At 39.9% G+C, this 25,177-nt stretch overlaps 1 protein-coding gene across 2 annotated transcripts in view; it reads right to left on the bottom strand.

Moving 5' to 3' along the window:
- Positions 1 to 3,247: 3,247 nt before the first annotated feature.
- The window catches only part of RNF19A (ring finger protein 19A, RBR E3 ubiquitin protein ligase), a 57,742-nt gene continuing 35,812 nt past the window's right edge, over positions 3,248 to 25,177 (bottom strand). For both annotated transcript variants that reach the window (XM_030480870.1, XM_030480861.1), the window contains 9 exons: positions 24,023 to 24,777; positions 18,526 to 18,734; positions 16,408 to 16,552; positions 15,778 to 15,940; positions 10,646 to 10,760; positions 8,415 to 8,576; positions 7,421 to 7,634; positions 5,884 to 6,027; positions 3,248 to 5,511 (listed from right to left, as the gene is read on the bottom strand). In XM_030480870.1, coding sequence (XP_030336730.1) covers positions 4,821 to 5,511; positions 5,884 to 6,027; positions 7,421 to 7,634; positions 8,415 to 8,576; positions 10,646 to 10,760; positions 15,778 to 15,940; positions 16,408 to 16,552; positions 18,526 to 18,734; positions 24,023 to 24,639 — 2,460 coding nt within the window. In that variant the 5' untranslated portion in view covers positions 24,640 to 24,777 and the 3' untranslated portion in view covers positions 3,248 to 4,820. The remainder of the gene's footprint in view (positions 5,512 to 5,883; positions 6,028 to 7,420; positions 7,635 to 8,414; positions 8,577 to 10,645; positions 10,761 to 15,777; positions 15,941 to 16,407; positions 16,553 to 18,525; positions 18,735 to 24,022; positions 24,778 to 25,177) is intronic.

Here is a 25,177-nt window from a genome sequence, read left to right as displayed (position 1 = left end):
CGTTGCAGGCATCAGCCCAGAGGTTGGCAAGGGGATGCTCTTACCCTGCTGTGCTCCCAGGCACTTCACCTCCCCAAAGTTCCCATGGAGCACGCAGTTAAGCAGCACAGCTGGGAGCTGCTGATGGGGCAGGAGTGTTTGCAGGAGCTTCACACATAGATCGGTCTCTCTGTCTGTCTGCACAACTCAGTCCGCTCGCCCTCTGGCACACTGCTGTGTAGGACACGACTGAGGAGCAGTTGGATGGGTTTCCTTGGCTGTGCTGGCCCACTCGCTTTGGGCCCTCTATGTGCCATTGAAGTAGTGCTGACACGGGAGCAGTGCTCGGCCCCACCCCATGCCCAGCACCCATCAGCGCTGGATGAGTGCTCTGTGCACGGTCACCTCCTGCCTCACTCCCAGGCTTTGGCACCTTCCCGCCCGCAGTGCAGTGGAGGCCGGGAGCCCTGGCCCAGCCTGCACAGAGCACAGAGACACCAAAGGCTACGGCTATGGGGGCATCGCACAGTCCCTTGGCTGGGCTCATCTCACCAGTGCCACAGCTGTGTGGCCCAAACCCCAGGCTTTCCCTACTGAACACCGACACAGGACAGGGTATTTTATCTGTCTCATTTTCTGCTCAGCACCCTTTTTGCCCCCTTCCCGGTATGATTTGCCTTAAATATAACTGAATAAATTTTAACTAGACAATTTCATACTATATGACCTGGTATTTTGGGTTTGGGTCTTATATTTGTTTTTCAGTGATACAACTAAAATATCTCCCCTAAACACCTAAATCAAGCAAACTTTTGTTAGGAAATTACATTTAAGTTCATTAATTCAGCTTGTATTTTTCAGCCATCTGGTCGGTTGCCCTTATAAAGCATTGTTACCCACAGGAGTGATGCCATCACTAAATAGGCAACTATTTAAAGATAATTTGGATTTGCAGATCAAAATGACTGGAAGAGATGTAAGTCAGGCAAAAAATGTTTTCATGTCAGTAAAAGGGTATCAGCTCATTCATGCAAAAGTTTGTGATACTGATTCAATGAAAAGAAGGGATGTAAAACTCCAGATGCTTTACTACCCAAAGCAGCAGGTAGAAGGAGAAGCTTCTCTGACAGTTTCTATCTTTTTAAAGTTGTAATGACCTCCAGTATTCCCCGGTACAGCAGGTGGCAAAATGAATTTCCTCTTAAGATTCACAATTTGACATAAATTAGCCAAACTGGCCAGGAACTATTTTCTGACAAAGAACCACCCTGTTGGGAGGCCAGGTGTAAACTTGATCTTCCCTGTCGTTTGTTTCAGTGAAAACTTTCCTTTATTGAATTCTTACACTGGTACCTCTGTAAAAAAGAGCATCTTCTGTACTAGTGCATTAATGGAAGAGTTGAATCTTTCACTTTTTTACAGACCCAGAACAAAACTCAGTGCTGCACTAAATTTCAGTGCCATTTATGCTGCCTCACGCATGAAATAGGATTACCTCTAAATGAAAGTTACAAAATGAATCAGCAAAAGTTTTCTGCTGAAAACTAAAACCAAAGTAAACAGAAAAACTTACCTGTATTTCAACATGTTGCCTCTTAATGTGGTATATGAAATTATCAAAGATTTCAGGGTCACTGAAAATAACACTATCATTTGATAAAGTTTACTTACAAGTGTAAACTGCATTTCCAGTTTCCTACAGAGCAACATTGAGGCCCTGAAAAATTAAGGGTCAGGTTTAAACTCACAGAAACAGGTCTTCACTTCCCAATTCCCTGCTGATGTGAAAGACTGCATTGCTACAAACTGATGTGCTTTCATTATTTTATAGGCATTCTGCATAAAGCCAAATCACACATTTTCAAAGCCTGAGTCATGAGCAGTACCTTTTATTGCTATTGCATGAGACATCAGATTCAAATATAAACCGAAAATAAAAGCCAAAGGGGAAGCTCACCTTCTGCTGCATGGCATGGAGCAAGTAATGTCTGGCTTAAGAGGATCACCTGAAGGTGGTTGTATGAGTCTGCACAGAAGTTACTCGGATGTTTAGGAACAGGAGGACTTGCAGGACATTGGGCAGCTGGAGTGCCTGTCACTGTGCAGAGACAGAAGCATGACTGGCTCACCAAGTCACATTTCTCTCCATTCTCTGACCTCTGCCTAGAGAATCAGTTTATACTCCAGTTCATGACCAACAGAGACATTTTTGCACAGGCCTGAAAAGTAATAATGGAATTCACATACTGGTGCTGCAAGACAATGAACAGCAAATGCTTCATTCAGTGAATGCTGATCTTAACACAGTTGCTCTTCAGTAACTGCATTTTTTAAAAGTGTTCAGGTGGGGGATATCAGTCAAGAACAAAGCACAAAAAGAAGCTGTTAACACAAACCTCTCCACAAAATATAAAATTTGCATTCGCTTCCAATTCAGGGTGCCTGATGACGTGGCAAAAACTGCCCATGTGTGTTGCTACCATTTCTAGGGTATGCTGTTTCACTCATCCTATTCCTTATTCTCTCTTTGAGCATCTGCCTTTGGAAATGGAATAGATAATGCTGCAATTGCAGCTTTAGACTTAACCCAGCATAACAGTTATCCTCTTGTTATTCACTCTTGATATACCTATGTCTTACGTATGGGTTTGGGATGAGGTAGATTCAGCTGTGTATTCTGTAACACATCCCAACCAGTTTTAGTTTCTTACTTCCCAAGCCTGTCATGATGCAGGTAAGAAAATGAGACTAATGAATAACAGGCTGTTCAGCCAAGGAAGAACTACCAGTTGTCACCCAGAAACTCCGGCCAGCCTGCAGAGGTTCACGTTTAACTTCATATAGACTGTAGGAACTGAGAAGAGCATCACTTTAGATACAGAAAGAGTGTGAGTTTAGTTCCACAATCTCACCGTAGCCTGTCCACTTGTACCAAGAGAGTGCAGTTTTGTTTGAAGAGTAATATACTAACGCCTCTCAGAAAGCCATTCACCATCCTGCCTGCCACAGAGGCTGCTAAGATTTCTTTTCATCTTACAGAACAGCAATCAGGTTAAGGTCTTCTACAAAATGCAACTTTAAATCTTGTATTTCAAGGTATCAGAGCATTCATCTGCCAGAGGACACCTAACAAACTAAAAATGCTTAAAGGCAGCAAGAGATGTCAGCAGTCGGCACTTACAGGAAAGGGAAAACCTCACAGCTCCTTCTGGGAACAGACACATTTTCATACGGCTCATCAGCACACCACGCAAAGGACCACTAGAAGTCAGTATTTAGACATTTATTTCAGATATGCAGTTTACACGCATATTATTGAGGAAACTGAATTGCAAATATACAAATACTGTAACAAGCATTACCAAATAACAGAACTGGCACTAGTGTTATAAGCATATTACTGAACTGGTGAGGATAAGTCATGGAAAAGGACTGCAGCTCATGGCATGTTCTTTTTATCCAACCAAACTTCCAGTAGCACCATAATGGCAATACATGAAACACAAGACAGAACATTGTTAACTGTTATTCCGATATTCACAAGGGTTTTTCTTTTTTTTTTTTTTTTTTTTCCTCTTTTTTTTCCTCCATCTTAGTGAATTACACAGCAAAACCAACGTTAACAGTGCGGGTGCTTTGGACAACTTCGGCCTGTGTTCAGCTGTACAGCTTCCAAATGCAAAAGGAAAAGAAAAAAGCCAGCATATTTGGAACCCATCTTTGCACTCGGGCAGTCATCGCACTGCACTTTGATGCTGGGACTGAAGGTACACGTCTTGCAAAGACATGGCATGTCCACTAAAGCCTGAGTGAGTCTTTGGTAGGCTAATACTTCAGTATTATTATACATTTATCTACCACAGTCATTTTATTCACTAGAATTTTCTTTTGAGATCCAAGGTTGCCAGAGAGGACATTCTGGAAAACAATACAGTAACATCCTCAAACGACCAGGCACTTCAAACCCAGTCTTTTCCAAAGGCACCAAGAGTGGATGGGGCACCGTTTTTCCCCCCTAATGAAAGGTGACTGCACCTGCTTCTCTGCAATGCTAAGAAATCACTGGATTGGTATTTTGCAGTTTTTATACACTATATAGTAGTCCTTACCTGCTGCGTGGTTGGTTGCATGAATAAATAACCCCACTGTTCTTCACAGGTGATGTCTCCATTTCACCACATGTTTAAGTACCAATTTCTTCTGGTTCAAAATTATGTAAAATGCCATAACCTTGCTCAAAATGTACACACACACAAACGCTTCTGACACAGGCTACATCCATCTGAAGAGACGCGGTTCGTTCTACATGCATTCTAAATAGTGTGTCCAGTTATGAAACAAAATTGTCGTTACAAGTATTCACTGTAGAAATATGTTTGTCTAGCTCTCTGCAGAACCTTTGCTTCCCTTAAATAGAGTTCACACAAGAATGGTTTTAAGTCACTAACGCTCAGCTAACACCCATTTATCCCAAACCCCATATTTTCCAAGTGAACGGTGCAGGACATATTATTCATTTCAGCATATAACATATTAAGAATTTACCAATTTTTGTCTAAATACACCAAGTATATGCTTTCAAGCAAAGTTGTGGCAAAAATACAAAACATGGACGTATTTGTACTGCTGTAATGCACTTGGTTAAAGCCTTCATGTCTCTTCACACAGGTCTAAGATCCATATGAAGTATTCTGCCTTATCAGACAAGTATATATAAAATGCAGTTGTATCAAAACCTCGCTTCTGCTGGTCACCTGAAGCTTACAGAAGTTGCATGTAATTCAACCAGCTTTCAGACAGGGTTCTTTAGTGGTAAGTATATATTTGCAGCACTTACAGACTTAAATTTCAGTCTGAATAGCAGTGCTTAATTCCACAGCATGTTGTGAATGGTTGTTGTTTGTTTCTTTCAGTGTTTCACCAACACCTAAACCTACATCTGTTGAAGATCCATTGTTAATGCCTTCCTCAGCAATGTAACTCAGTTGTGGAACATCAGTGCTTGGGGCTGTTGGAACAGGCACGGGGATTCCACTTGGCTGTGGAGAGTTTTCCAAGCGATCATTTTCCACCTCTGGGAGAACACTGACTGTGGTAAAGCGAGTGTGATAGTCACTGGAACCATGGCTACAGGAAGTTTTCATACTTTCCATATCTGAGCAACTAAACTCAGAAAAATGACTCGAGTGAGAATCTGCTACAGATGGAATACTATCGCTAAGAGAGGGAGAGTCAAATTCACTGGAGTTTGTGCTTTGCTGTTCCAACAGCTGAGCATCCATGTCCTCTCTTGTCTCATTTATCTTCATGCTACTCTTCTTTCTCAGCTTACCTTTACACTTTTTCCCTGCTGTTGTTTCTTTGGACCACTTGGTGGCACTAGATTTACTTTCTGGCAAGCAGGCGGATGAGCAACCGGCATTACTACGACCTGCAGCACTGCCGTCGTCAACACTACTGCTGCCACTGTTGTGTCTGAATTTGGCTGGCTTTGATTCAATGTCCACTTGCACTTCCATACTGTTGCCTTCCCTAGAATAAGACAGACTCTGTGAGTTTAAGTGTTAATCTAAAATAACCCAGTTAACATAGCAGAACAAACTCTCACTGCTTTCCAAGATGCACAGCAAAAAAAAAGTTAGAGGGATGTTAACTTATTTTCGAGAAGTGAAATGTTTAACCAAATAAATAGCCCAAAGAAAAACATGAAGTCTGAAGACCAAACACTTCACTGTGCTGCCGTGATAGCGTTCCTCTCTGGAAGTAACCTTGGCAAAATGTAAGCAGTCACATGTAATTCACTTTCAAAGGGTCATCATTAAAGCAGAGCAGCTGAGTCATGCTTGGAGTATCCTTTAATAAGCAAGGCTTATTAATCTGCTATTTTCACCACATTTCTTTTACCTGTCCAAAGGGATGTAAGAGTTCAGAATGGATCCTGCCATTGCTTTGGTACTGGCATTGTCACTAACTGTTCCCAAGCTAACAGTGCCAGATTCTCCACTCAGACTGTATCGTTCTTTCTGCACATCTGCTTGTACTTCCAGTCTGGGAGAGAAAGAAGAAGAGTTGTGTATACTATTACTGCAGTTAAAGCACACTAGGTGAAAATTAGTGTTAACTGGTAGAGTTTCTCCACCATTCAGTAGTAAGAGTTTTAGTTAGTCCAGTACAGATGCGCATATTTACCTTACTGAAACAGGTTTTCTCTTCCCGCCCTCAAAAATGACTGGTTTTTGACTAAGAGACAAACAAACTAAACCAGCTCAAAGTAAAACCAGATTAATTTCCCAAAAAGCAAAATACTGCGTGTTAACCAGAGGTCCTGGATTCCTTCCTCCCCAAGATTTACATGAACAACTTCCAGGCTTAGCTACAATTCTTTTACAAATCAGTTAAGTGGCCTGTACTTTAAAGATGGAAAAAACCAAATCAGAAGGGTTTAAGTTCAAGAAATGATATCGCCCATGTTTCTCCAGCTGCAAAATTATTATTAATCAAACAACAGAGAACTATGTTCTGTACTCTGCTTTATACTGTACTATTATCAACTGCAACAGGAATAGTAGAAACCTGAGCAATCTTAAATTGGGCTGAGCAGATAAGCCAGAAATCTAATCACAAGCTTTTTTCCAAATGCCTTGTTTATCTGTGTTCTGACAGTGAACTGGAAGTAAGCTTTTGTTTTGTTTTCTACTCTCAGCTCTTTAAAGAAAAGGACAGGTATACCTCACTCAGCAGTCATAGCTTAGAACACTTGTCCCAGCATAAAGGATCTCTTGATGCTATCCTGCAAGCCTGAGCGTGCCTGGATTTCCAAATTACTCAAAAAAAATCAGCACTGTTAGCATCTGATTTAAGGAACAAAATCCACCCTGAACCACAAATTTTAACAATCCTTTTTGTGCAGGACAGCCAACAAACAGCAAGGCCCCAATTCACAGGAGGCATTGGGCACGTAAGTGACAAGAAGCTGCCACCTCAGCAAGGCCAAGTTCCTAACTGCCTCTGCCCCTGCCCAAGTCCATTGTGAATCCACGCTCCACCCAGGTGTTCTGAAGGCACAGCTTAGTTCTTGTAGACTACTGAACAAGTCAGCAGTTCTGACTTCAGGGTGAGACAGACCAGAGAATACAACTGTGTTAGACATGAGGTGCCGTCCTCTGCCTCCTGGGTAGAGGCTGCTCTCCTGGGAAGCAGGAACAAGATCTCACACCCCATTCACCCTGAAAAAAATGCAAACTCTCTTTTGAGCATTGTGGCCTGGCAGGATCTCCTGGAAACCAGCAACTTCATCAGAGATGAACTGTCTCTACCTCCCAGACACAGTTCCTTTTAATAGGAATCAATTTAAAACAATAAAACCAAAATGCCTAGTGATACCACTTTGTCTGCTTACATGTAGAGCAGGATACTGTACAGTAAAAAGCATGCCTCTTACCTGTTAAAGCAGTTAACCATTGCACTTCCCGAGAGACTCCCAGTTATACTGGCCCCAGCCAGGGCCATGGTACTAGCAGTTTCACTTAGATTGTCTCGAATGGCCCCGATTCTATCCATGTGGCTACCACTGGCGCTCAAGCTGCCAGTCAGGCCTCCAACGCTTCCTTCACCTATACTGGGGTTGTGACGTGCCTCTGCTACTGAAGTGGTATCTAGACAGAAATAAAGAAGGCTTCTCAGTTATGGAAGTAGAACATAGTAGTTTCTAGAATGTGACCATGGAAAGCATTCCTGAAATTATGCTGACAGAAAGGATTTATTAAACATACTGTCATGAAAGAATAGCTTTGTCCAAGGAAGGGGAGGAGGGGTGGGGAGAGAGAGAGAAGTAAAAGAGACCATCACATACTTAAGATTCCAAATACCAAAACGTTAACCAGGGATATGAAAGGTAACATGCAGTAAAGGAACACAGAGACACCCTATCACAAAGGATATTGCCATATAATTAGAAAATAAACTATCAGATCATGATTGAGTTCCCCAGTTCCCTCTATCACAGCTAAAAAAGACAGCCAGCTTCCACAAAACCAGGATACTGAAAAAAAACAGCGTTAATTTTACCTTAAAATTTGCCTGTGGAAAAGACTTGAGCCTGGCTTTGATTAAAATAGGCAAGAAAATTCATGATGCTTGTATTACAGCACAGCATCCCCGGAGACATTCAAGGCCAGGCTGGATGTGGTTCTGGGCAACCTGATCTAGTTGGAGATGTCCTTGCTCATTGCAGGGGAGTTGGACTGGATGACATTTGAAGGTCCCTTCCAACTATTCTATGATTCTGTGAACGCAGAGAAGCTACCCTCATCTGAGAGATAGTCTTTCAGCAATGAGAAGTAGTAGTCCTAACTGCAAAGAAGTGCTCTAGTATCTAAGGCCAAATATAAGTCAAAATCCATATTTATAGAAAATGAAACACTGAATTTTCTTACCTACAGCTGCGTTTGTTCCACCAACATTTATATCATTTTCATCATCAAATTCTATCCTGACACCTTTTCCATTGCCTGCTGACACACCACAGCCTCCACTTCGGCACAGGGAAATTGGAACCACTCCATACACATAAGCCAGCATAATAGGAACACCAATACCTACAGAGGAAAATAGAGTCTTTCATTAAATGTGAAATTTTAGAGCCTTTCATAAAAGCAATTTCATTTTCCATGATTACTTAATATTTCACACTTGAAAGACATCAGGAGGGAGCAAAATTAAGATACACTGGTAAATCACCAAGGTGACATGACAGGAAAGTACTTGCAGTAGGCAGAATGCCCTCTATCAGCATTGTCAAGTAGAGAAGCTTAATGCTTGATGAATTAATACTGCCAGTACATCCGTAACATCTTTTACAAACAAAATAAGAGTACTTTAAAGGTTTATATAAGCTCCATTGGGGACTGTAATAATGTGCCACCTGAGAAGCAGAAATAGCAGAGATCTATTACAAATGTTATTCAACTAAAAATATTAGTACCTCTACTAATTTAAAATAAGGGGCTTGATTTTGCATCCACTCAAGTCAGACAGGGCTTTGCTATCAATTTACTAGGACTTAACATTAATATTACAATAAATATGAAAGATCCCACAGTCTCAGACTGATTCAATTTTAAAATTCTAATTATGCAAGTTTTCCTTAAAAGAAAACGATTCTGTGGAGCAAGATGGCAAGAGTTAAGGGAAACCAGTGAAAGCAACTGTGGGCTAAAGCGCACACTGTATACACGCACATCCATCCCACCACTGCTAGTGGACTGTCAAAGTTACTCCTTTGGCATATGAATTAAAGCATTCTATGGTTTCGCTGATGGAAGTACATAGAAGGTATGGAAAAATGGTAGACTGAGACACCAGGGCAGAGGCAGACCCAATGCAAAGGGTCTGCAGTCTAACCTAAAAGAAGGGTTCCAATTATAGGAAATCCCTTTCACTAGAAATTCCTCAGCATTCAAGGAGGAAATCCATGTTCTCAAGGCCATTATTTTAGAAGTCATATAATGCCCTGAGACTGGAAGACACATGTTAATGGCAATGGGGCAGGAGGAAAAACTTCACAAAATAAAACCCAACTGCTTTCCCTAAAAGGACTTCTGGTCAGGAATAAGAAACAGCTTGAAAGCATGAGGCAAAGCAGAGCCATAAATACATCTGTGAGACTTTGTCCCACTACCTGCTTAGCAGGGATCTGACACCACAGCTACGTGACAAGAATGCAACACAAACACCAAAGGCAGTTTTGACTAGCACATCTGCGTTTGCACAGTGGTCCACCATTGTTAACAAGCAGTTAAAGCCACAGCTTCATGGGCAATTTAAACCATCACTTGCTAAAAGCAGCCCTGTCTTCCTGAGGCCACTCATTCCTCTCTGAGCATTACTTCTGACACAAGGGGGAACACTGCATACACAACCCTATGATGAACTGGATCAGGGGACTGAGCCAGCTTGGAACTAAATGGTGGATGTTAATATGAATCAGTTCTCCACGGCAGCTTACTGTGCAACTGTAAAGAAGCCTGTGCTGCAACAAAGGAGGAGCAAGGCAGTGCTGAGCAAGTCCATGCCTCTCAAAAAAAATCAGGGCTTGTTTACAGTGATCTTGAAATTACATGGTAAGATGAGACAGGTGTTTTGTAACATACAGCCAGATTTTCCTCAAATGCTATCCTCGACAATACCTATGAGAAAAAGTGTGATAGAATTCAAACTGACTCCTAGAGCGTAACAAATAGTTTGTCAATTACTGTAATATTAAGTGTAAGAGAGTGTATTTGTCTCCTGTGTTGAGAAAAGTTTGACATGAAGTTATTCAAATACAAACAGACTCTGGGGCAACAGTTTTTTTTCTTGGTGAGTCATTTTAAAAAGCTTTAAATACTTCAGTTTTAAAAGCCAGATATGACAATGTGGAAACTTCAATTTGCAAGATAAAAGTTCTGTTTAGCATAATATTACTTTTCTCCAGGAAATGCTGCATTCAAATTAAGTACTGAATCCTCCTTTTTGCCTTAATAAATGTATAGCCTCAGACTCGTCGTTCTCTTGGTTCCTTCACCTATAAAAGGAAACTATAGGACTTCTCAGCTGTTTTATTCAAAAGTGCTTATAGAGTTCTGGTTGCAAGGTGCTACCAATACACAAAATAATATTTGCTTACCTACAGTTACTGCAGCTACAACTGGAGAAACAATTACAGATAAGGTTACACCACCCGCGATAGCCAGGTTTCGCTTGTGCTTTGAAATGTCTTTACCTTCATATCGATTGTGAATCTTGAAAGAAGAAATGAGAAAGAGGTTTTAGAGTATTATCATCATCAATAATACATTGTTGCAGGGATGGAAGAACTGACACAGTCTGGAACCTGTACCCTGCTCTCTTTCAGAGAGATCACATTCTATGTCACTATTCTTTATCTCAAAGAAAAGAAAATGTCTTCATTTTAGGCAACTTCTTAAAAGCTAGAAGTTCTCCCATCCAGCAACTAAGCATTTACTTTCAGCCTCAAGTTAGAAGAGCTAAATCACTGAACGGCTGTTTTTGTTTGTTTCATTATTACTCCAGCTTACATGGTAGAGAAAAGCAGGCTATTTTCAGGATCAAAGAATTACCACGTCTGATCACATTGACACTTCTTATTCCCAGCCATCTTTCCTCTGAACAATACAAACTTTTACAGGTTACTTAGATCTATGAAAACAGAGGTTGACATAACAAGAGCTATGAAAACCTTGTAGCAAGGCATCCTTCACCAAACATAGCCCAGGAGGAGGGGAGGGCAAGCACTCCATTGCTATGGCACCCCTCATGACAATCTGTTGACACAAGAAATATTTCAGTAAACCTGTGTCTTTGCTGTGCTACTATTCACCAAGAAATCTGCTAAGCAGTATCCTTACTGATGGCTCAAGTCTACAGTAACTCTGCAATGTGACTGCCTCAAACTTATCTGCCACAAATCCCACATGAACCTGAAAGGCCTTCAAATATCACTGTTTTACAGGAATTTCCCACTTTTTGCGAGTTTCATTTACTCTCTCCGAGAATGCGGCTTTTCAGGGATATGCGCTTCATCTGTCATCATTCTTGGTTAAGACATAATTACAAACAAACAATAGGTCGCTATCTTAATGGTTGTCATAAGGCTAAGTTAATCCTCACCACATCTCAGGAGGAACATAAAAAAAATAGAGAGCATAAGTACAGTATTTTTGTATCAATATGCTACTGCAAAAAGAATGACAAAAAATGAGTGGAAGTCTTAAGTGTTGTGCTTTCTAAATTATAATTTTAATTAGAGATGTGGTAGCATAGTCCTCATTTTGGAATAAACAAAGTATTTGTATTTGTTCAGGCAAGACAGGGAAAGAAAGGGCAGAGAAGACACTGCATTTCATATAAAGAGATGCACTGATTCGCGCTGAGGTACATTACACAGACTGAACATGGAACATCGCTAACTGTGGATTAAAAAGGAGAAACTGAACATAAACACTCTCACAGTATGAGTGTGTAAGAGTTTCAAACCCCGGGAAATCAGGTTTCATGGGGCTCTGAGCAATTAGCAGGATCACCTCAGGCACTGAATTTTACTGTTAGGTAGAGTTTTAAGTACCAAAACAAAAGGCATACAACAGATGTATAAAGGCTACTGGATTCCTTAAATGTAAAGCAATAAGAAGGAATGGAAGGGAGAGGTTGCAGAGAAGAAACTGATTGAAAATATCAAGATATAAGGTTACCTGGGTAGGAATGACCATGGAATAAGGCTTCAGACTTTTTGACTTTTATTCAAATAAAAAAACTGGGCCTGAAGAAGAGGGATTTTCAATAAACGCAGAAAACTGGTAGGTTACAAGACTTATATCTATAAAAAGCAAGCACTAGCACTTCCTTAACGAAGCTCCATCAAAGCACAAGCACAAACTCTTCCAATGCAAAGGACAGACAGAATGTTTTAAAAGAACAAGGAAGCTTCCTTTACCAAAGCAGCAGCAGCATTAAGAAAATAGAAAGTAGGTCAGATTACTATGAATGGATATAAAGGAACAGCATGAAGGTGTCAGGACAAAATCAGAAAGGTTAAAATACAGGAGACAAAAAGGGACATCAAAGTCAACAAGAAATTATTCTGCAAGTACACTGCTAGTCAGAGGAAGACCAAAATGGATCAATTTGCCGTTTAACAAAAAGGAAAGACAGCCAGCAGATGAAACTGGAGCCCTGTTCAATTTTTTTCCCCTTTAGCTGTCACTAAAGATCAACTGTGAGCCAGGTGACTGGGGACAAAGGAGTAAGATCTGTAGAAAAACAGCAGGTTAGAGCGTACATACACAAGCTGATCTGAAAAACAACTCAGTGGGCCCAATTTCAGAGCCCCCAATAATAATTTTCTGGAATTATTATCCATAGAAGATGTCCAAAAGGAAAAAAAAAAAAAAAACCAAAACAAAAATCAGTTAAACTGCAATGAATCTTTAAAAAAGTGTAAAACAAGAGGCTGGGGAATTAAAGACCAGTGAACTCAACTTTAATTTCCTAAAAACTGAGAACTTGTAGACACCAAAGCAAATACAGGAACAAAGAGGCCACACTGATTATTTTTTTCAAGTAGAAATCATGTTGATTTAATTTTCTTCTGTGACAAGCAGCCTTGAGGATGGGGAGAAACAGATGTCATGCACTCACTTGAACAAAATTTTGACATTTTCTTGTACGACACTCAAACAGGTTATAATAGTCCAGACTGAAAAATGGATTAGAGAAATCTATTAGCTTCAAGGAAAATCAACAGAAAACATCTGAGTTGTGATTAGTTTTCTTCATTCCCCAAATTGAAACTATTCACTCTGGTTTCTTTTTTTCCCCAAGAGATATGCCCTGGATCCAAGAGCATTCAACATTTTCATTAACCAGGAAGATGGAAGGAGAAGAACATGTGTGTTGAATTTCAGGTAAATACAATCTGGCAAGGTTGCAAGAATGCTAGAGTTCATACTAGTCTTGAGAAGCTGAAAAATTACTAAGATGCAGCACAATGGTAGTGAGCTCAAGACTACCCTTAAGAAGAAACCAACAGCCTAAATTACCAGTATGGTGGGGAAGGGTATGTGTTTTAGAGTACACAAAATGAAAATAGCATGTTGTTGAGAAGGAGGTAACTGGCAGTTACATAGAATCATAGAATCATAGAATCATAGAATTGTAAGGGTTGGAAAGGACCTTAAGATCATCTAGTTCCAACCCCCCTGCCATGGGCAGGGACACCTTGCCCTAAACCATGTGGCTCAAGGCTCTGTCCAACCTGGCCTTGAACACCGCCAGGGATGGAGCATCCACAACCTCCCTGGGCAACCCATTCCAGTGCTTCACCACCCTCACTGTAAAGAACTTCTTCCTTATATCTAGTCTAAACTTCCCCTGTTTAAGTTTGAACCCATTACCCCTTGTCCTACCACTACAGTCCCTAAGGAAGAGTCCCTCCCCAGCATCCTTATAGACCCCCTTCAGATACTGGAAGGCTGCTATGAGGTCACCATGCAGCCTTCTCTTCTCCAGGCTGAACAGCCCCAACTCTCTCAGCCTGTCTTCATATGGGAGGTGCTCCAGCCCTCTTATCATCCTCGTGGCCCTCCTCTGGACTCACTCCAACAGCTCCATGTCCTTTTTATGTTGAGGACACCAGAACTGTACGCAGTACTCCAAGTGAGGTCTCACGAGAGCAGAGTAGAGGGGCAGGATCACCTCCTTCGACCTGCTGGTCACGCTTCTTTTGATGCGGCCCAGGATGCGGTTGGCTTTCTGGGCTGCAAGCGCACACATGCAGAGGATCACCCTTTCATTTCACTCAGCAGTAGTAATGCTTCAGCTTCACTGCTGTATTCAAACTGGACAAAAACAAAGGTGGTATGAACAACTGGAAGGAAACCCAGAAAAGAAGATGAGAATCAGAGGTCTCGATCTACGTGTTTTCTTGAGAGTTGGTCAAGAAAAACTGAAAGTGCTGTTTGTTTAGAGATAAGAATAAAAGTGGACTTAAAAAAATCATCAAATATGTAATGGGATATTGCAAACCAAAAGGATTCTTTATGTCAGCTGAAGATAGGACAGTAAGAATTTCATGTAGGAAGACAATGTTAGACCTATCCCAAAATCTAATGAGAAAGTGCAGAACATGCAACAGTAATTTGAAACAGGTAACTGCTGCCTTATTCCTCTTACCCTTTATACAGTTCTAATGACTGCATGTGGCTAAGATAAAACAGAATAAAAGGGTCAAAAAAATAACTGCAGCAGAAGGTAGGAGTACTTGCCTGAAAGTAAAAGATAAAAAGAATACAATGGAAAAGCTGCATCCCTGGACTTTCTGTCTGGCAGCAACAGCTCATGTGAGAGAGAAACACCACCCCTCCACCCCAAATAAAAGTAGAATTATGTGCCTGTGCCAGTCAGTGTGAGAATCCATGCCGATACAAGCAGAAACACTGATCTGATTATGCCATCCAGGACATGTAACTGAACACTTAGTGCCTACCAAACCAAGTCCTCATTTCTAAAAGTCCATTTCCAAAAGAGTTGAATAACTTACTACTTTATCTTAAATAGGAGATGCGATTATCTTTCTTTTCTTTGCAATCTGTCATTTACTTTATACTAAAAGCTGTTATATTTTTGAGGGGAAATACATCAATTACCTTCTGATTAACATGGTCATTCCTAGCTGATTCCCACAAACACTAAAATGAAGATAGATGCAGCCTAGCTACCTGCATGGAACACTGCTCCATATGGTGGACTAGCCCAAGGCAACCAAGGAGCTGCTGAGTATAAATGCTTAAATGTGTGCATGCAAACACCTATACTAGCAGAATTTTATACTAAAATACTCGTAACTACCTGCCTTTAAGAAAAATAAGGATTTCCTTTTTGCCTTCCTTCTCCTCTACTGTTTAATTCTTACAGGCACAAGGGAAACCAGAGATGAAAAACATAGCAATTTTGAGAAAGAAGCATGCAAGAACTTCCATGGCAAGATGCAGAAATTGGAAGTTGTTCAGTGTTTTGCTCTGCCTGTTTTAAGAGGAACTGCATTCTTAAACACGCTGCTTCTTCCTGTACAATTGAAATAAACTGTACAAGTTGAACAATTTAGAAGTCGATTGGTTTGTCTTCTGGGGGGTTGGTTTGTTTCTGTTTTCAGGGTTTTTTTAAACACTGGTGAAGATTGCCCAAGTCATACAAAGCAGAAGGTAAAACCTGAAGCATGTTAGGAGTTGTAGCACATTTTACCTTACGTCCCACGTACACAGGGATTCCAATAATCATAGCAGGAATAGCAATGCCAGCTATTAAGGCAATTCCTACAGGAGCTCCAACAAGTGTCCCTAGCTGCCACAGTATTTTCTTCTTACGGCTCCATGGTTTCTTTCCCCAAAATGTGCAACCTGAAGGGCTAATAGAAAGAAGAAAACTGTAAAGAAATTGTAAACAGATCAACTAAGTATACACTGCTGTTCTCTAGTTACGAAATTATTATTAGGTTGAAATTACAGATGTATTTTGTGTATTACTACATGCCAATCTGTGATAGCTTATATAAGCAGAGTTTTTGTATCACTATGAAGACAATACAGCAGTATATAAAAACATCAGTGAAAATAGTAGGTACGTTAATCTAAAACTTCATTTGTTGTACTAAGTACATGTTGCATGCATGAAACTTAGGTATTTTAAGATAAAAATATCAAAGCACTAATTTAACTATATGCATTGAAAACTAAATTAATTCTCAGATATGGATACTTCAACTGTGATTCTCCAACAGGAAGAAAGTCAGACTAACAGCACCTAGGAATGTACTTTTAAGTATTCTGCAAAACACATTACCAACCACACAGATCTTTTTTTTCTTAACTGTACCTTAAATAATGTAAATCTGAGATCTCTTTCATACACAGCCAACAGAATTCACAGCCACAGACAGCACAAGTCATATGATTGCAGCTTCCATCATTCATTTTTATTATATAAGCAGCACAGCGGGGGCATGGCTTTATGTCATCAGCTGTTTAAAAATGAATATTAAGATTGCATCAGTTCTTAAACAAGCAGATTTAATCAAAATAGACAGTTGTTTGAGAAAACTGACTGAACCATTACCTGAAAAGTGGAAGAAGTTTATTGTAAGTTTGCTTTACACATCCTGATTTGGCAATGACTTGATAGCTTTTTGTATTTGTAAACCTTGGACTGAGTAGAACGAATGAAAACTAGGCATATTACCTCACATTCAAGTAATTGAATAGTTAATGCATACACTCAGTTCAAGGATTTTCTAAGCTTAATGCAACGTATATTAGAGTCAGACATTAAATATATATGTTAATACAGGACTGATAATATGGTCTCTTTAAATTTAATCCTACTTTACATTTTAGGCTGTTATGAATCTTTTACTTGAATATTCAGTCTCAATTCTTATTTCTTCTTATCTTAGATCTACCTCCCCTTCCACATCAAGTATGTTTCTCTGGTATCACAAACCTCCTCTTGAGTCCTTTTCACAGCCCTACTTAACAGTTACTTACTCTCTGCAAAAAAAATATTGTAGCAAGAAGAAAGTTCTGGAAGTTCTCTTTGTTCCCAAATCAAATACCAAAAAATATGGATAGGGGATTAGCTCTATTATTAACAAACAAGGGGTCATTGAGGAACAGTGAAATACTTGTATACTGACGCAGCCACAGTTGTCATCTTCACATTACTGGTTAGCACCTGCGCTTTGGGACAAGCTATTTACTCACAGCAGCAGAAACACCTTGCAGCACCTAGTGCAGAAGTCCAAGTGTACTGCCCTGTGCTACTAGGCAAGACAAAGGGAAAAGAGGGGATATACTTGGTATAAAGAATATCCAAAGAGGCATAGAACCAGCACAAAACAGCACCTCTACCAACTCCAGTGCACAGGGACAGACAGTGAGCAGCTGAAAGAATACAACAGCTATTCCCAGATGAGAACAAATGCACAACCTATAGGGCAGTTACTAAACTGAGCAAGTTCTTGCAGCACAGGTATGGCAGGGCTGCTGCTGCGCATGCTGGGAGGGACTGAAAGGGCAAGGAAAGGAGCTGGCGTGCTGATTTATTTAAAGTTTATTTTTATATTTATTTGATAACTAGAGCAGGATGCCAATTTTTAAGACAAGATGGGGTGCCTTGTTAAAATAAGCCAGCAGAAAAAACAAATCAGAGACTCTGAAGTCTAGGGCTGGGTTGGAGAACAACAGCTTCATTCTAGGTGCAAGAGAGACTCTAGGCACAAGAGAGACTTTCCCCCCAGATATCTACCCTGATTGATCAGGCAGGCACAAAGCTGCCAAATAAATCAGTTTGGTGTAAAAGGAGCCAATTCTTATCAATAGCAAACTGGACTCTTGCTCTGGAAAATACTACTTTAAATAGTTTATCCTCTTTTTGGGGGGAGTTACAAACAAGCTCAATTTTAAGATACAGAACAGTTTGCTTTCTAGTAGATGAGATATAAGCATTTTACCAAAAAACAGAAATTAGTACTAACACACACAGACATCAAACATCAGAGCTGGCATCAGATTAACAGTCTATTTTGAAAGCAGAAAATAGGCAGTTTTGAGGTTTTTTAACAGCTTTTATTACTGGCAGCCCTGTGAAATTTCACCTACAGCGGAGAAAATAAGCATTCCCAGTGACTAACAAAGTCAGTGTGCCAAACACAGAATGCTTTGAAAAAAGTTCCTTTGACTTTGTATTTTTCAGCTATGAAGTAAGAATTTAAAATGCCTTTAAGAGTGAAGTCAGGTGTTCTGGTCACAGAGTACTTCAAATTATAACTTTTAAGATTTGAATTCAAGCTTAAAATAGTACTTTTATGTTTCTGAAATATAAAGACAAAGCAGCTAGTATCTACCATGCTACTATTTCCTTCTTTGCTTTTTAGGGTTAATTGTGCAAATGTACAAAAAAAGTATTTTACAGACACAGTATCTTAATCATAAATACCTGCTGCTCCAGATTCCTGGCTGTAGCTAATAGATGAAGAACGAATTGTTCTCAGACGCAGACTTTGAGCTCTCTCCTGGCGAGCAGCATCGCAGGTCTGGTTGGGATGCCAGATCTGCTTACAGTGGTAGCAAAACTCGGTTCCACAGCCTTCTCGTCCACACGTAAGCTTGGGACAGCTGGCGCATCCAAAAGCGATCACAGCATATCTTGAATGATCAAGAGGGGCAAGAGAGGATTTTGTTAATAAAACCAATTCTACCTTATAGACCAAAGCAGACAAGACGGCTGCCAGAGCACCTGAAGCAGATACACAGGCAGTGCACATCAGGAGTTGACATTAGGTTCCTTACCACTTATTTCCACAACTATCATATTAGACAGTGGCTGTACAGAAATATTACAACCAGTGCAACACTTTGCTCTTCCCCATCTTAATAACTTGAATCAGTACTAAAATACACTGTGTTTAAGGCTGAATGTACCACTGTAAGCTTCACAGTCACAAAGAACCACAGTTTAGAAGAATGGGACAATAAAATCAGAAAAGGTATTTAAGCAAATAGAAAACGTTATAGTTTCAAAAGTGTCCCAGTCACTATGAGCATGTCTAAGCTTGACCCTTTTTATATCTGTGAGGATCCCTGCTAAGTGATCTGTCGCAAATAAATTCCTCCGCCAGGTTTGCATTTTAAAGTTTACAGGATGAAAATACAATGTGTATTACAGTTAATACTAAATATATACACACACACACATAAACACACATGCCTGAATTCCTACCCATTGTAATTTTTTCAATTATTTTATGCAATAGCTTTCTTTTAAAGAGAAAATAAACTAGGTCCACTGGTGTGAACACTTAAAACTTTTCACATGAACAGTCCCCCTGAATAGACTTCAACAGATTTATAAATGCAGCAGGGCTTAAATTTATGGCTATTCAAATGAAGGCATTTTCATTTCAAAAGACTAAATTTTTTTTTTTCTACCCTCTGTCCAATTTATAGCAGTTGCATAAATTAACTCAAAGTATTTTATCAGTTATGATACTAAGATTATCCCCACTCACATGTATCTGCACATTTAGCTGTTATTTTTTTTAGAGCAGCTACATCTGAAGCTCTGAAGTTAATGCAAATCCTACCCCTCTTGTTGGTGTTTTAAAACAGCGTGTTTGAGGTTCCCTCCCCCCAGACGTTCTGCAAACAAATAGGAGTTTTCAACCTTTAATTTACAGATAATGCAGTGACAAATAAAAATGAGATCTGTGCTTGCCTGTTTTCAAATATTTCTTACTTTCCAAGTAAAAATTTGTTTCAGTAATTGCTAGACTCTTCTATATTGTTGCCAAGTTAATCAGCTCTATTATCCCCACTTACTGCAACTGAGAAGATAATTGCTTTGTGTGTACACAAAGAGACACTGATCCAAATGCTTCCTCAGTATACAGGGATACATCCAGAACTCACTAATGTTGTATCAAAGAATCTCAAGTGTAGACCACAGAATAAAGTATCAATTTATATCCTGCCTCCCATTGCTAACAAAGAATGGGCACATCCCTGAAAGCCCTCCCCATTTGGGACTGTATATGATGTATTAGCATACCTTTAGAAAGTCACTTTTTACACTAGAGCAAATCTCAGTTCAAACTGTACAAAATTACAGATTTAATTTCAACATTCTGCATTCATTTTATAGGTGACATGAAAGCCAAAAGTTCTTGTCAGGCTGAGAGAAGGGACAAACCACCAAATGCAAAGTAATAACGAGTAAAATGAAAAACAGAGGCAAAGAGCAATTAAGTGAAGAAAGGATGTACAGTGAGAAGAGGAATGAAGGTATTTGTACTTTTTTGCCCAATCTGCTTTTTGCTTGACAAAGATAAACTATAGGAATTGCTGCTCCCTTCTAATACTGTCAGCAATACAACCTCAGAGCAAAACCATTAAATAATTCAGACAGGAAAAATGACAGAGCACATTTGGAATAGTGATTTACTAAGGCTTGTTAAAATGACATGGGAAAACTGATCTGAAGAAACAGAATCTCAAAAATGTGGTCTGGAACAAAGCCCAAAAGGTTTCCTTATCCATGCTGCTTCCCCAGGGAAGGACCACTGTCCCCTACCCAGCCACTACAGGTAAGCTGCAGCAGGTCCGGACTTTTACAATATTTCAGGTACCAACAACATCCAGGATGCGTTTGAGCTTGCAACAAAAACTAAGGACGAAGTAGCCCAGGGTCAGAAAGGCCGTGGTGCCACCAGTATGGACCATTCGTGGCATTAAACTGCTTTAGTAAAGAGACCCCATAGCTCTAAAGCAGCTCACTGAGGACGTAACTACCACAACAGAGGTTCTCCTCCAAACAAATCTCTAGCTTCTTTCTCGGGAAGAGACGAGATTCTCCACTGGGACAGAATTAGTAGCAATACGCTTACTACTTCATTTCAAGATCTGTTTGGTTCCAGTTTCAACATCTCTAGGACCTATTTTTACCCCAAATAGAATGAAAGACACCTGAAAGATTATACCAGCCTCCTTACCCCCCCTCCCCCTTGATTTTTTTTCCCCATCAGGGATCAAAGTTTTTAGAATTATTTTCTCTTTATCTGGTCCAGATCTTTGTCCAAGTATGATGCCCAAACCCTGATATAGTATTACATGGGATGTTTCATCAATGCTGAGGAGAGCCTAAGCACTGCCATGCTCTATCCACTCAATTCCTTCTTTTACCTATTTGTGTATGCACTAACCACTCAATTCCTTCTTTTACCTATTTGCATTACTGAGATGCTCTACTTTCCACCTATTCCCTATTTATTAGGGTACTTATTTTTAATTTTAAAGACAACCTTAGGAAACAATGCTACCCCCTAAAGTTATTGCACCTCTCCTACTCTGGGATTAATTGCAAATTCGGTAAATGCATTCCATCCAGCTCCTTCATGAAATATTTGATCCATGCTAAAACTGGTTCAGCTACCATCATAACCCTAATGCATTCTGCCAGCACTACGTATCAAAAACTGTTCAGGAAAAAAAAAGCCCTCAGTTTTAACTGCATATTGTACAAGTTGATTACAGTTGCCAAAGCAATGAGAAACTGAACTACTGTTGTACCACATAACTTCAAGTGAATGTCTGCCGATCTGAAGCTTGTGTGTACTGTGCGTGATACCTCATTTTTAAACAATGTTGGCATAGGCTGTTCAGTGGAGTCTGAATAGCGCTTGCATCCCTAATCCTCACACCTATACTATTCCTTCGTCCCCCTCCTACGCTCCACAAGAACATTAAGTCCCTGTTACTACACTCTATACCACTGCCACTTCTCCTCCCCAGCTCCCTGGGTGCTTTCTCTGATCTCCCTGGCTGATGGTGAGGTGAGAGACCAGTGCTGCAGCAGGCTCCCAGCCAGGCACATACCAGCTTGCAGACAGTGCTGCAGTGGCTGCCTGAAAGGCCAAATTTAAAAAGGTCACTGGAGGATTCACATGCAGGTATTTCTTTTGCTTGGAGGTATTACTGATGGCCTCTCTTTTGCTCAAGTAATGTTTTTTTTTCCCCAAAACTTCTTAGATTAACTCATGCTGAATGCTCACCCCACTCTGGCCAACATATTTGAAGGTGCTAAAGGTTTCAAAAGTGATCAGGGTAAGGATGGAAAAAAGACAAAACATGATCACACAAGCTCTTGTTTCTTCAGGATGACAACTATAATGAATGATCTTGCTGAGAAGTATCCAAGTAACCAACTTCATCCAACTTTAAACTAGTAATGAGAACTCCCTTCACACAAACACTGGCATAGTTTAGCTGCCTGGCAGTATAAGGTGCTTTCTGCAGGATTCACTCTCTGAGTAAGGAGCATGCAGGAGGCAGTTCTGGAGCAACGATTTAAATATTTGCTGTGGTCACACATGACTGCACTTATCATTACAGCTTCTGACCATTTAAGGATACTTAGGATTTATTTTTTTTAACAGATGAGATAACTTATGCACAATAAATAAGGAAGGTGAAGAGTCTCTATTAAACAAATCTGACTTAGTCTACTTACTGAAGCACTAAATCAGTATCTGAATCACCAAAACATGGTTTAACAGTTCTTACATACTTCCCATTACCTTGAGTAACAACAGCTTGTCCAAAACACAAAAGCTCAGGGAAACTTGAGCAAAGCATACCTCTGCCTACCTAATAAAGCCTTCTAATGGTTGTTTTTTTCTTTTGCAGTATCGAAATATTACAGGCAAGCTATACTGGTTCTGCCCACATGACTGTTAAATGCTCAGGCAACCAATCCATCTCTGAAGTAATTTTCCTTCTCAAACTATACCACAGGAATGCCATCCACTTTGGACCAGAGGACATAAGGAACTAACACCTTTGAAGCCCCTGCTTTCAACCCAAATTAGCAAATTCTGTTTCATTTAAAGCATGAAAGCAAAATCGCATTTCAAGTAAGTTTCTTAACATTCAGGTTAAATTCGAAAGCCTCCTAAACATTAGATGCCTAAACATTAGTATATGAATATTTAATCTACCTAACAGTCTACAATCTATAATCACTATTTTGCGTTTTATCTTCCAACATTCTTCCTTTTCTTCTTTCTACTTATTGCTCATCTGTGAGGCTTTGAAACAGAGATGTCATCTTCTTCGTTTGTTGTGTGCACTGCACATCCGGATTGTAGTCATGGCTATAACCTTTCGACATTATAACACCACACACAATCTCTAAAATAGCAATTTGAAGGGCATTATGAGACACCAACAGCAGAAAAGTGTGATGAGCTGCTCAGTAGTATTCAGCCTACTCACGTCAGAATTCAGAATGGTTTCAGAACCATTGAAGTATTAAAGCAATGTTAAAACACTATGTTCCTCAGATAATAAGCAGGAACAAGCTGATTATTATCTTACATCAGAATCCTGTTGACAGGCAACAAGCAGTGTCTCAACCAGTCACAAGATGGATGATATCTGAGGCTGGAAAGGCTTTTTTATCAAAAAAAAAATCTTCAATCATTTTTCATAGTTAAAACCCACCAAAATACCCACTGTGCTTTAACAAACGGACTAAGTTAAAAGGACAGCCTCCAAATTTTCAATTCTCTTTAGTTGGAGGTTTGCACTGTTGCCTTGGCAGTGCAACATCTCAAGTTTTTTGCCTGATGTAGATACATAGCAACTACCTACCAATAAGCTTCACGACATTGCTGTAATTCCCTCTGTTTAGGAAAAAATCCTACTTGAGGATGGATTTTGGAAAGTGGACTGGGGCTTAAGGAGGGTTTTTTTGTTGTTTCGGTTTTCATTTGTTTTGTTGTGTTGTTTTGGGTTTTAAGAGAATTATGTCTACCACCTACCTACACAACACATAGCAGAATGCTAAAGCAAAGCAATTAACTTTTTGAAAAACATAATGCTATGAACATTATTTATGCTATCACCTTTTTGCAGATACTGGGGAACAAAGTACATACCCACAATCCGGAGCTGGGCACCACCTACAATCAGGATCCGCAACCAGCCAGCGCCTAAGCATAAACTCTTCGTATTTTTCCATCAAGATGTCATCATTTAGTATCAAACGAATATCATGAGGATTAAACCGTTCTGAGCATTCTGGACAGCTAATATTAACTCTGCTCTCAGAGATTTCTATCCGGAGATACTGACGCAAACAATCCACACACGATCTATGGTGACAAGTCATTATCTCCGGGAACCTGTCCTTGGAGTGCCGCAAAAGGCACAAGGGGCATTCCATGAAGTCTCCACTTGGTTTGCTGCTAGAGGTTGTTCCGTTATCAGAAGAGGTACACGTGGAGAAAATAGAGTTCTTGTCTGTACACATTTCTGAATGAATACTTTCAATACTTGCAATTCCATCAACACCTCCATTTAAATCCCTAGACTTGCGTTTTGTGTCTTTTTTTCTCCGAAAAAGAGAGCCCAATGAAATTCTTCTTTTCTTTGGTGCCTTTTTAACTGATGGCAAGCTCACGGAGGAGGCAGAAGACTGGAGGTCCCGATCAGAACCCATTTGCCGATGTAAACTCATGTCTAGGTCGCTCATCAGAAATGGGTTAAATTTCATATACAACGCTAATCATTTTTAAGGATCAAAATAAGAGAGTCAGAGAATACAGGCATATTATTATGTAATCCAGTTTGAGAGTCTTCATGCAGAAAATTCACATGTATCTGCTTCCAGCATATTCTTCAGAGGAATTCCCTGTATTAGGAGGAAAGATGAAAAAACAAACAAAAAAACAGATTAGACTCACATCCATCACTTTTAGTTCTGAAAGGCCACAGCACTCTAATGACTTGTTATTCATATTACTACCATCCTCTCACCATCTGAAATGATACTTTTTCTGTCAGCTTGTTCTATCCTTTACATCCTTCTCATCTTAACAAGCCTGAAATTTCCCTGTGGTCAAGGAATATCTTTGTTACACTTAAGCAAGTGCTGAGAACGGCATCTTCACTTCCCTGTTCCCTAAGGGAGATGGTGTGTGTGCGTGTGTAGGAATTACCATAACCCAAGGTGACAACTAAAGTAAGTGTATAACAAGTTCTTCTATAAAGCCTAGTTACAGGCTTACATCATTGGAAACTTTCTGTTTTCT

This window comes from Strigops habroptila, chromosome 1 (assembly GCF_004027225.2).
Source record: "Strigops habroptila isolate Jane chromosome 1, bStrHab1.2.pri, whole genome shotgun sequence".
Taxonomy (NCBI): domain Eukaryota; kingdom Metazoa; phylum Chordata; class Aves; order Psittaciformes; family Psittacidae; genus Strigops; species Strigops habroptila.
The sequence above is the reverse complement of the archived record's forward strand: the minus strand, read 5'-3'. Positions and strand labels throughout refer to the sequence as shown.